At 40.9% G+C, this 13,058-nt stretch overlaps 1 protein-coding gene across 2 annotated transcripts in view; it reads right to left on the bottom strand.

The window, feature by feature from the left end:
• Window positions 1-13,058, bottom strand: part of LOC141095317 (claudin-10-like) — a 120,662-nt gene that overhangs the window by 42,444 nt on the left and 65,160 nt on the right. The window contains exon 1 of one of the 2 annotated variants that reach the window (XM_073581283.1): window positions 2,761-3,103. The exons of the other annotated variant lie outside the window; for it this stretch is intronic. Coding sequence (XP_073437384.1) covers window positions 2,761-2,977 — 217 coding nt within the window. The 5' untranslated portion in view covers window positions 2,978-3,103. Of the gene's footprint in view, window positions 1-2,760; window positions 3,104-13,058 lie in introns of those variants that run through there. 2 annotated transcript variants of the gene reach the window in all.

Raw genomic sequence — 13,058 nt, 5'->3', positions numbered from 1 at the left:
CACTACAAAAAATGCATGCGCGTACAAGCGCATGTGTATGCGAACCCATGTTAAGAATAGGAAAAAAAAAGCATGCATTTTTTTGCGCGAAAAAACAGCGCAAAAAAACGCAAGTGTGAAACCAGCCTAATTCTAGAAGCAATGGACCAAATTTATAATTGCTGTTTCTTTATTTTTCTGGAGTAATTTGCTCTTTTTTTAAGTGGCTTTTCCATATGCGCCTTATTCTCTATACTTTTTGTGACATTTTTTAAGTTCTCTTTTCTAAGTCTTTTTTTATTCCTCAGAAAAATATAAAAAAATGAGAGTCCTCAGTAGTTGATACTTTTTAATGGCAAGCTATCAAGACTACTCGGGTCTCTTTATTAGGCATTTCTTTCCTTGACATCTTTACTTATCCTAATGTTTTAGACAGACATGAAATGAGACTTTTAACAAATGCCGCATGTTTTTGGCAGGGCTGTCGGTAAGCCAAACCTGCGACTCCGACTCCTCAATTTCCTAACACCGACTCCGACTCCACGACTCCGACTCCCACACATATTGCTTATATTTAAGTGAAAAATTTCTTGTAGTGCAATTTGAACATCAGACATTTAATCATTTTTATGATCCAATAATCAAGATATTTAGAACCGAATATATATTTATTGGAATACAACTTTAGAACACAAAAAACTGTAATAAGTGAAAACCATTTCCAGTGACTACCTCTTGAAGCTCATCAAGAGAATGCCAAGAGTGTGCAAAGCAGTAATCAAGCAAAACGTGGCTACTTTGAAGAACTTAGAATATAAGACATACAGTATTTTCAGTTGTTTCAGACTTTTTTGTTAATTATATCATTCCACATGTGTTAATTCATAGTTTTGATGACCTCAGAGTGAATCTACAATTTTCATAGTAATGAAAATAAAGAAAACTTTTTGAATGAGGTGTGTCCAAACTTTTGGTCTGTACTGTGTGTGTATATATATATATATATATATATATATATATATATATATATAAAAAATATAACACTATGACTTATCTCAGCTAAGACAAAGCCTAGATCCTCAGGCTACATTCACACCATGGGCGTAGCCAGGATCAAACGTGGGGGGGCAGAACCTCATTTTCCACAGAACCTCATACTGCACACCTCAGCTGCTGCAGAACCTCATACTGCACACCCCTACACTTGGAAATAAAGCCTGCACCTTAAGAAGATGTGGTGGTGATGAATGCAGTCTATTTATTCCAACTATCAATTGATGTTGATGAGTTACTGAAGACGAGCAATGCCTGTCCTGGGCGTCCTTTTGGGCAGCTATGAGGTGTACCTGACTGGTGCTAAAAAAAAGGAGTGTTAGTCTGTGTACTACCTGGTTTTCATTCTTTTTGGTACAGATACGATATGGATAGACAGATATGGATAAATGGATATATAGATAGAGCAGATTTCTAATCTGCTTTTGCTATTGAAAACATTATCTATGAGCTCAAAAACCTTTCAGGTGATGCGGTTTTTTAAAAAGCTGATTGGCTTTTGCAGCTGAAAAACGTATCCTCAAAAAAACGCAGGAAAAATGCTGTGTGTGAATGTAGCCTTAGATCAGGAATATAGCAGCAATTTATAGGACATTTCATAACTTTCCCAAATTCCTATGAAAAAATATTCCGCACATCCTGCATTGAGTTACTGTACCCAATTTATTATATATTTTAGGAGTCGGTCCATTTTATACCAACTCCGACTCCAACAAAATGAGCTCCGACTCCGACTCCACAGCCCTGGTTTTTGGCAAGTCTCCAGTCCCTATCTAGAGTCAGGTCTCTAATTGTCAATTTTTTTTTTAAAATGAATGACTTTTTAAAAGATATTCAACTTTTTGGAGCCAGAGGGACTCCTTGTGCCTCTAACAGACCCAGGACACACACTGTAACTGCAATGGGTGCATGGGGAGGTAGAAATGCATTACAGTTTCTTAAGAGGGTTCTCGGAGTTGTTATAAATAAAGCCTCGGTGCCTTTGGACTTCAGGCATGTCTCAGGCATCACAGAAATACAGCTAATCCTATTTCAACTCGCTTGATATAAATGTTCTTACATTGTTTCTGGCACACATGTGGCAATTCAGTAGAGACTATAAAATGGCAGCTGTAAATTGGTCTCTCCCTAAGGATCTATGAGACAAATATTGTATTTACACAGAGATGCTTATTTCTATGATTTATTTCTATGATTCTATGTCTGTGGCTAAAAGACAAAATTACAATTTTTGCCAAATAAATAATTTTAAGATGGAATTGAACAAATTTGGGCCCATTCTGTCGTCAGTGATCGTAAGCAAAAAATGATCTGAGATTCCTTATGTTTTTTTTAAATCGGAGATTTCCATCAGAGTTTGGTCATTGTGTCAGTTTTGTAACATCAGATTTTCATTCATTTTTCTAAGTTAAAAAATGCTGGAGCTTTCTTAAACTTCTCTGATCAGTCTGTTAAAAACAGACAGCACACGGATGGCATTTGATGCTCCCCATTTTATCACTGACCATAGACTTGCAATGTCAAGTTTGATCTGTGACAAAATCGGACATGTCTCTGTGATTTTAAATGGACCCCTCGGTCTGCAAAAATACACGGACATGTGAATAGTTCCATAGACTATAATAGGTGCGAGAGCTGCACGTGAAATCTATCCTAAGTGAATTCTATGTGAAGAATGCACGCCTGTGTTACATTACCAATAATTAGGGCATGTAATAGTGAACTTACAAGGCAGATTCAGCAGTGAGTCGAACGTCTTGCAGTTGGTGACTCCAGTACTGGCCGTCGCACAGCTCTTCCACAAGTTCTCATATATGATGGATGAAGTGATCACGCTGCCGCTTACAGTGGACGTTTTCCACCTTTCGGTTGACAAAGTGATTCCAGTTACCAAACTTCCAACCAAGCCCAAGCAAAATCCAACCAATTCCAAGGCAGTAGACATGATGGCAAATTGACAAAAATGACAGTAAAAACCTTAAAACCCTGAGAAAACGTATAAGTTAAGATTTTCTGAAATGAAAGACACGACTTCCCATCACGGATTTCCCGGTTAGATAAAACCGCTGGACCTTTGCTCTTTGGTCTGACACTACAGTGTGTGATAAGGAGTTTCAAGCCCATCATTAGTGTGACACACACATTTCCACACATCCTACATCTTATCTAACTGCAAAGTTCTCACATACTGAAGTTTATTGTTCTTGTAGCAGTCACTTCTGCCAGGATGTAACCGATGATTCACACAATGGCTCTAGTATGAGATGACAAGTTCTAGTTAGATATTCAATATACACCTAACTACCACCTTAGTGTACTGGGGGGAAAAATGCCCGTTTAACAATGTTCCTTGATTTATAAGCAAAGTGTTGTGTTAAAAAAGGAATCTACGTAAACATATAACAACATTTTAGAATTATTACTTTCCATATATAAAGGGAACCTGTCACCAAATTTTTCCCATATAAAGTACTGCGAGCACCTGTGCACCCTTATATACAGCATTCTAGAATGTTGTATATAAGTCCCCAATGCGCTCTGCATAGCACAAAAAATAGTCTTTATTATACTCATCTACAGCGTGGTCCAGTCCGATGGGCGTCTCTAGTCTTGATACAGCGCTTCCTCTCTTCTCGCGATCGTCGTCCTCTTTCTTGCTTCATGTGGATCCTACATCATCTACACAATGTCCCCCATCGTGCTTCTGTGCAGGCGCACTTCTGTAATGTAGTGCGCCATGTGCCGGCACTCTTTACCCTTTCCCCATGCATGCGCCAGCTTCTTCCAGCACCTCTCCAAGTAATTGAAAGATTTTTCGCTCTGCTATGTGAGAGACCTATTAATTACCTGGACCGATGCTGGGAAAAGGGTGAGGTGCGGTGCTGGACTAGTCCAATTTTTTGCTATACTTCCCAGCCGGATAGTCAAATTAGAATTTCTCTGAAACATGTAGCCAGGCTCTGATTCATGCTGTCATTGATTTTGGCAGCAATAATCAGCTGACAAGGTTATCTCATGAAGAAAACCCCTACTCAAAGAGAAGTTGGCCTGCCACAGTCCTGGCTTCTCTAACCACTGGCATTCTGCTATAAGCCACGTCTGGACATTTATGGTCACAGCATGGAAAAGTAGTCTTCTATACTGGCCTGCTTGAGTGGCCATTCTGGCTCATTGCTAAGGTTCTACGTGAGAGGACGTCCATTATGGAGCTTTACCTGCTGCTAGTCTCTGTGTAGTAACGTCACATATATTAAGACATCATGTTATAAGACTATAGAAGGAGAAACTAGCAGCGGTTGTCCAGTCACCAAACTTGATTTTAAAATCACACAGAATGCTGTAAAATAATAAAATAAGTAATACTCATCTTACCAATTCCCGACCACTCCCATTCTCTAGCTGCCTGGTTTCCCCCCATTCCCTATATTTTCTGTTATGTGCATTGTGTAGATGGGCATGTGGCTTTTGCAGACACCCACTGGCTGCAGCAAGCAGGAAGAGCAGAGCCCGGGGGTGTGGGGTACAGTATTGGACCTGAGCCATATAGGAGTGGTAGCTGGGGGTAATATGCTTTTGAGTGATGATTTATTCATTAGTTTACAGAATTCTGGGCGCTTTTTTAAAGTGTCTGGAAACCCCTTAAAGTAAAAGGAAGCTTGCGATGTCTCATGCAGTGTCCACATGCTATGACTTTATCCTACTTAACTTATGCCTTCATGCTTTTTCAATGAAAGACAAAATGAATCGCATATAGCTTTTACTTCTCCTTTTATGCTGCAAGAAACAAATATACGTATATGCACAGATCAATGGAGAGAAGTAAAGTAAAACAGTTCGATCAGCATCTCACCTGCAGAGAATTTCTTCTTGCTATTGATCATTAACACATGCTCCTCATATTTAACCCCTTTTTTGTCATAGATATATAATACACTTTTTTCCAGAATTTTTTTTTATATATTTTTGCTTCCTCCGTATTAATAGCTTATTTAAAACACCACAATAGCGTTTTTTTTAAAATTATACTGCTTAAGTGATGTCTCTAAACTAAATTCCGTGCCCCTACTATTATACCTACCAGCCACAGCATTCTTCTTTTCAGAATGCCGATCTTCTGCAAGTGCCTCCTGCCTGGATTCTTTCATCGTTTGCTGGGCGAGCTGGAAGTCATAACTCAGTGCAAGTTTATGGGAGCCAGAATGAGGCCAAAACAAGGCCTCATAGACTTACATTGAGAACTTGTGTCAGTTACCTCTAACTTTCCGGTCAGTTAGAAGTTGCGGTTACAAGATGGTGTTTGAGTGGCGCTGGGAAGAGCAGAAGATGGCAGCTGGTAAGTATAGTACTAAAGGTAGGGAGCTTAAATTAGTGGAAGCACTCCAGTGTTGAAATAAAAAAAAACTGGAGCGGTGCTTTAATCTGATATTGAAAGTGAAGGTAAATGCACATCAGACATAAATGAAGGACTTTCTTGTTCATCTTTTAATGCTTTGATTTTTCATCCAAGGTTAACCTAAATTCAGTTGTTGACCTATATTGTAAAGTTTCTAAAAACTTTTAATTATCAGTATGCTGTAATTCCAGAGATCTCATACTTTAGTCTAATAAACTGTGTCTGACCCAGGGATGAAACAATGGATGTCAAGTGCAGTTTTTGGTTGCTGTATTATTTTCTGAGCAACAATGCCGGAGACTCCACCCAGTACTGCTCAGCCGTCAAGTTGCTGTGGTCATCATTGACCACCATTCCATTGGCCTCAAGGACACCGTTCTCTCCTGGTTCTCCTCCTATCTCTCTGACCGCTCCTTTACTGTATCTTTTGCTGGCTCCTCCTCCTCTCATCTTCCCCTTGCTGTTGGGGTTCCTCAAGGATCAGTCCTAGGCCCCCTCCTCTTCTCTTTGTACACTGCCCTTATTGGTCAAACAATCAGTAGATTTGGTTTCCAGTACCATCTCTATGCTGATGACACCCAATTATATGCTTCTTCTTCTGACATCACGCCTGCCTTTCTAGAAAACACCAGTGATTGTCTAAACGCTGTGTCTAACATCATGTCCTCACTATATCTGAAACTGAACCTGTCAAAGACTGAACTCCTTGTGTTACCTCCCGCTACTAATGTACCTATACCCGACATTGCCATTTCCGTGTGTGGTTCCACTATTACTCCCCAGCAACATGCCCGCTGTCTTGGGGTCATACTTGACTCCGAGCTTTCCTTTGTCCCCCACATCCGATCACTGGCTCGCTCTTGTTATCTGCACCTCCAAAACATTTCTAGAATTCGACCTTTTCTTACTTTTGACTCCGCAAAAACTCTTACTGTTTCTCTTATTCATTCTCGTCTCGACTATTGTAACTCTCTTCTAGTCGGTCTCCCTCTTACCAAACTCCCCCCTCCAATCTGTCTTGAAATCTGCTGCCAGGATCATATTCCTCGCCAATCGTTACACCGATGCCTCTACCTTGTGCCAGTCATTACACTGGCTACCCATCCACTCCAGAATCCAGTACAAACTTATTACCCTCACCCACAAAGCTCTTCATGGCTCACCACCACCCTACATCTCCTCCCTTGTTTCAGTATACCATCCTACCCGCGCCCTCCATTCTGCTGAGGTTAGCATCCATAATAATCATAACCTCCCACTCCCGTCTCCAAGACTATACACGTGCTGCACCAATTCTTTTGAATGCACTTCCCAGGTCAATACGATTAGTCCCCAATCCCCACAATTTTAAGCGTGCCCTGAAAACTCATTTATTCAGACTGGCCTACCGCCTCAATACATTAAGCTAATCTATCCCTGTGTGGCACAGCCAAAAGTTTTTACCATAACCAGGTTCGCCGCATCATGTTCCCACATGCTTTATGCATCCATTAGCCCTCTGTGTCTGTACTGTTACACACTTAACATTATGGCTGGTCCATACAATCAGGGCAACTGTTACCACCTACCTTTCGTGTCTCCCTTTTTCCTCATAGACTGTAAGCTTGTGAGCAGGGCCCTCATTCCTCTTGGTATCTGTTATGATCTATGTGATTACTGTTATGCTGTAATTAATGTCTAATGTCTGTACAAGTCCCCTCTGAAACGTAAAGTGCTGCGGAATATGTCGGCGCTATAGAAATAAAATTTATTATTATTATTGGCTTTATGGTTATTGAGGGCATATGTGGAAGGGTGGCATTCAAGTACGTAACACTTTTTAATTTTGTTAAGAATTGCACTTTTGCATAACTGGTCAAATATTGTGAGAATTGCCATGGATGACAGTGGTGTCTTTTTACTCATAGGTTTAGGTGGTCTTCCAAAGTTAAGCTAATCTAAAAACTAACACAGAAGAGTCTGGGAAGATTGTCAAGTGCTGTATTCCCTTTGATTTTTTAGTTCCCAGCTGAGGGGCATAAACATGTCATCCAATAACTTCAGGTAAGACCAGATGAGACAGAAGTGACATGGCCTTGATGCCGTTGAAAGGGACGGTGGAATGCAGCTTATGTGGTTTTTCAAACTGATTGTTAAATGGATGCATGTGCATGTCTTGCCTGAAACAGCCATTTTGTCAAGTTTACACAATCATATTTTCAGACAGAGTGAAGTCTGTGAAATACAGACCGCATGTAGACAGCACTAGGACCAATGTTATTTAACGGGGCAGTGCAGATGAGCGATTTTTTTTCACTAGCCAAATTTGTGCATTAAAAAATTTGCAGCATGCACTAGATTTTTCTGAATGTTGGATTAAAACAAATCGGATGTTGTAGTATAGCATTGGTTTTGTACGGATATATTGAAAATCTGTAACATAGGAAGCTGTAAATGGTCTTGTAAATTATTAATAGCTGCTGCTCTACATAAATGGTTTGTACACAGATGACAAGAGAGGAAAAAATCGTTGGAGGTTTTTAGATAAAATTTTTACAATTTTTTTATACGCTTGTGTGAACGTAGTCTATAAAATTGCATGCCCAATGCAGAATCTCACCCGCATATTACTATCTACTACTTGCTCAGCTTCAAAAACCACATGGAAAACTTCATCAAAACGACACATGTGAAAGCACCCAATATACAAGAGAGGTTTTTTTTCCAATTTGTCTATCTTTTTTCCAATATAATGCCCACAAACTGAATAAATAATAGATCCATTTTGATGGTAAAAGAAGAGCATATATGTTTTGCAAATATAAAAAAGTAAAGGCCCCAACTTATCAACATGAAAATCCACTGAAGAATGCACCAAATTCATTACTAAGGTGTGAGCCTTCGAATGAATTTTTCTCATCTTTCAGCTGCCTTATACCTGGAGTACATTTTCGTCTTAATTTACACTACTTTTTGGTATAAATTATAAATTATGATGGCTTTGTCGACTGTGCTCGGCCACATCATCTTTTAGCTAAGATTTAAAAAAAATTGCCAAGACTGGCTTAAAGTGAACCTGTCACCTGGCTGCTATAAGATGTGGCCACTGGCTTTCAGGGCTTACCTACAGCATTCTACAATGCTGTAGATAAGCCCCCTATCCGACCTATAGATGAGAAAAGTAAGTTTTATTATACTCACCGGGGGGGCAGGTCCGGTCCAATGGGTGTCGCAGGTCCACGTCCGGCGCCTCCTATATTCTTGCGATGCCGCCCTCCTGCTTCTTCATCGCTCCCCGGCATCGCGCTCCTGCGCAGGCGTACTTATCTGTCCTGTTGAGGGCAGAGCAAAGTACTGCACTGTGCAGGCGTTGGGAACGGTCAAAGAGGCCCAGCGCCTGCACACTGCAGTACTTTGGTCTGCCCTCAACAGGGCAGATAAGTACGCCTGCGCAGTAGCGCGATGCTTGGTAGCGATGAAGGAGCAGGAGGGCGGCATCGCAAGAATATAGGAGGCGTCGGACCCGGACACCCATCAGACCAGACCGCACCAGACCGCCCCCCCCGGGTGAGTATAATAAATCTTATTTCTCTTATCTTGCAGGTCGGATCGGGGGCTTATCCACAGCATTGTAGAATGCTGTAGCTAAGCCCTGAAAGCCGGTAACCACATCTTATAGCAGCCAAAACAGGTGACAGGTTCCCTTTAAAAACACCAAAGTCTCTACATTCTTTTTCCAACATTTCAACCATTCTTACTTCAGAAAATTGGCAAAAATTGCTAAATGAATGGGGGCCAAAAACATTTTGCATACAATGAAAAAGAAAAAAAAAAAGACGTCAAAACTTCATAACGACTGGGTAGGATTAATTTAAAAACAATCTAAAAATACAGTTGTTGTTTGATGAAAGTCAAAGAAATAAGAGATAGAGGTATGATTAATATTTTTCCATTCAGTGTTACATACATACAGTCCCATTATTAGTATTTTCTGACATGAGCGTTAAGATATGATTATTGAATTATAGACAGCTAAGTAATGAAAGATTTACCGTACTAACTTAGGCGATATACATCTGCAAGCACAATTGTCTCGTCTCTGACCCATAATCCCCTTTTATCTTCCCACAGGCTTCTTGTCACAGGTATTGATATACAATATTCTTGACACACAAGTGCTTTAGGGGACAGATTACAGCAAGCTGACTGTTGAAATTCTGTGTTTTGCCTTTGGCAAATGACTTGACTGGACATGATACAGAAATGTGCTTAATAATGCTCCAACATTCATATCAGAGTATGTGATTGGAATGATTGCCTTGGAATTACACATTTTCTCACGTCCCCATGGCTGATGTAAATTACACATTTATTAATATTTTCACAATCTTATTATTAGATGGCATTCTGATTCCTGACCAACAATCAGTAATATTCCTAATAAACTGATGCATTACTGTTTTCATTATTTCTGTGCTATAAAAGCATTGTATAGATTAGACTTGTACTGCGAAATCTGTATTGTGACATCAATTTGTAGATTACAGTATTACTCTAGTGTAATTGTGGCGCCCCTGAGGGTTCAGTCGCCACAGAGGTACTGTACCTCAGCCAGAGGTGTGGTATCCCACTGTCCAGTTAAGATGGAGACACCTGACCACACTCAGACACCTGCATCCCACACACACTTAGAACAGCAGGGCACACAATATGACCCCTGTTTGGTTCATGAAGGGTGTTGGGAGGTGGGTGGAGCTTAGGTTTAGAGTGGAAGAATTGTAGCAAGTTAGGACAGCTCCCCTTAGGGGAAGGAAGTGAGCGGACGTGTCTGCAGCAGCTCCTAGTCAGGAGGAGCTGCTGGACGGAGTGGGCTTTGGAAGAACATTCCCTGGAGGGAAAAGGGGTTCTCCCAGAGGCATGGGTGGAGAGTGCTCCCTGTGGGGCTCGTTCCATGCTGACGGACGTCAGGTGGGGGAGAATCCAGGTCGCAGAAGGGTCTCGGCTCCTAGCCTAGTGGAGTGGACATCAGGACTCAGCTAGAAGGCCAATAGCTGTGACAACTTTAGGGGCCACAGCCAACTACGACAGTTATCTTCTCCGGAAAGGCAGCCAGAAAGGATCAAGGAAACGTAGTGGGTCACGTTGTCCAACAGGATCCATGGCAACTGGCCTGGTAGTAAACAGAAACTTGAGGGCACTACTCAATAAACACGGGATCAAAGACCACACACAATAACATTCAAAATTGAAGAACAAGAAAAGGAGTGTGCATATAAGTCTTGATCAACCACACAATGAAAACAATATATAGAAAAATTATGTCAATTTTATTTATACAGACACACATAAGACACACTTCAAAAACAAATGTTAAAAACAATTAAAAAAGCCAAAAATAGGCCCAATACACCACCAAAGGTCCATGTACTGTAAGTACTACACCTCCTCCAAAGTGCTAGGCAAAAATGTATAAGCAATATATATGGATCACTTTCTGGTTTGAAAGATGTGCAAATAACAATCAAATTACACACCCGCCTTTATCCAAAATGTGTAAACTGATAACATAAAAAGTCAGTCCCATGAAACATGATAACATGCTAATAATAGAACATCATGAAAATAAAGCCATAAAAATGGCCCTGACAAGAATGACCAAAATACATATGAGGATTTAAGTGTCCCATAGGATTTTCAAAAAGACAAAGCATGGTCGCGATATATGTTAAAAGACAAAGAATGAAAAAGCCCAAAGTGTAACAAACCAGTATAATCAGTGAGTAACACTGCTCAAAGACTTATGAGAAAAAGCATATTGACCGCCAGATGTAATGAGAGGAGGAGGGGGAACATACCCCACGCGTATCGCCACGAAGCAGTGTGGTTTCCTCAAGGGAGAGAGAATGGTGGCCTGGGACACTGACTGTGAGGTGCTGGAAGGGAAGGCAAGTGGAAAGCAGCACTGTGGAGATGGCCAGGAAAGGCACATATTGAAGGGAGTTCTGGAAAGGTGTACTTCATCTGCCTGAGAGTTGACTGAGCCCCTCACCTGAAGAATATAGTACCAAGCGGGCATCAGTGCGCACCTGAAACTGTGAGTAAAGCTTTGGAACTGCACTCCACTGTGTCCTTTGAATTCTTGCCTCAACACTCACTCAGCACTGCTACATATACAGTTGTGGCCAAAATTATTGACACCCCTGCAATTTTGTCAGATAATACTCAGTTTCTTCCTGAAAATTAATGCAAACACAAATTCTTTGTTATTATTATCTTCATTTAATTTGTCTTAAATGAAAAAACACAAAAAGAATTGTCCTAAAGCCAAATTGGATATAATTCCACACCAAACATAAAAAAGAGGGTGGACAAAAGTATTGGCACTGTTCGAAAAATCATGTGATGCTTCTCTAATTTGTGTAATTAACAGCACCTGTAACTTACCTGTGGCATCTAACAGGTGTTGGCAATAACGAAATCACACTTGCAGCCAGTTGACATGGATTAAAGTTGACTCAACCTCTGTCCTATGTCCTTGTGTGTACCACATTGAGCATGGAGAAAAGAAAGAAGACCAAAGAACTGTCTGAGGACTTGAGAAACCAAATTGTGAGGAAGCATGAGCAATCTCAAGGCTACAAGTCCATCTCCAAAGACCTGAATGTTCCTGTGTCTACCGTGCGCAGTGTCATCAAGAAGTTTAAAGCCCATGGCACTGTGGCTAACCTCCCTAGATTAGGACGGAAAAGAAAAATTGACAAGAGATTTCAACGCAAGATTGTGCGGATGTTAGATAAAGAACCTTGACTAACATCCAAACAAGTTCAAGCTGCCCTGCAGTCCAAGGGTACAACAGTGTCAACCCGTACTATCCGTCGGCGTCTGAATGAGAAGGGACTGTATGGTAGGAGACCCAGGAAGACCCCACTTCTTACCCCGAGACATAAAAAAGCCAGGCTGGAGTTTGCCAAAACTTACCTGAAAAAGCCTAAAACGTTTTGGAAGAATGCTCTCTGGTCAGATGAGACAAAAGTAGAGCTTTTTGGGCAAAGGCATCAACATAGAGTTTACAGGAGAAAAAAAGAGGCATTCAAAGAAAAAAAACACGGTCCCTACAGTCAAACATGGCGGAGGTTCCCTGATGTTTTGGGGTTGCTTTGTTGCCTCTGGCACTGGACTGCTTGACCGTGTGCATGGCATTATGAAGTCTGAAGACTACCAACAAATTTTTCAACATAATGTAGGGCCCAGTGTGAGAAAGCTGGGTCTCCCTCAGAGGTCTTGAGTCTTCCAGCAAGACAATGACCCAAAACACACTTCAAAAAGCAATAGAAAATGGTTTGAGAGAAAGCACTGGAGACTTCTAAGGTGGCCAGCAATGAGTCCAGACCTGAATCCCATAGAACACCTGTGGAGAGATCTAAAAATGGCAGTTTGGAGAAGGCACCCTTCTAATATCAGGGACCTGGAGCAGTTTGCCAAAGAAGAATGGTCTAAAATTCCAGCAGAGCATTGTAAGAAACTCATTGATGGTTACAGGAAGCGGTTGGTCGCAGTTACTTTGGCTAAAGGTTGTGCAACCAAGTATTAGGCTGAGGGTGCCAATACTTTTGTCTGAACCATTTTTGGAGTTTTTTGTGTAATGATCGATGTT

Source organism: Dendrobates tinctorius, unplaced genomic scaffold (genome assembly GCF_039654945.1).
Source record: "Dendrobates tinctorius isolate UK_male_01 unplaced genomic scaffold, ASM3965494v1 ptg000069l, whole genome shotgun sequence".
In the NCBI taxonomy this organism is placed as follows: Eukaryota; Metazoa; Chordata; class Amphibia; order Anura; family Dendrobatidae; genus Dendrobates; species Dendrobates tinctorius.
Note: the sequence above shows the minus strand (reverse complement) of the source record. Positions and strands in the feature narration are given on the sequence as shown.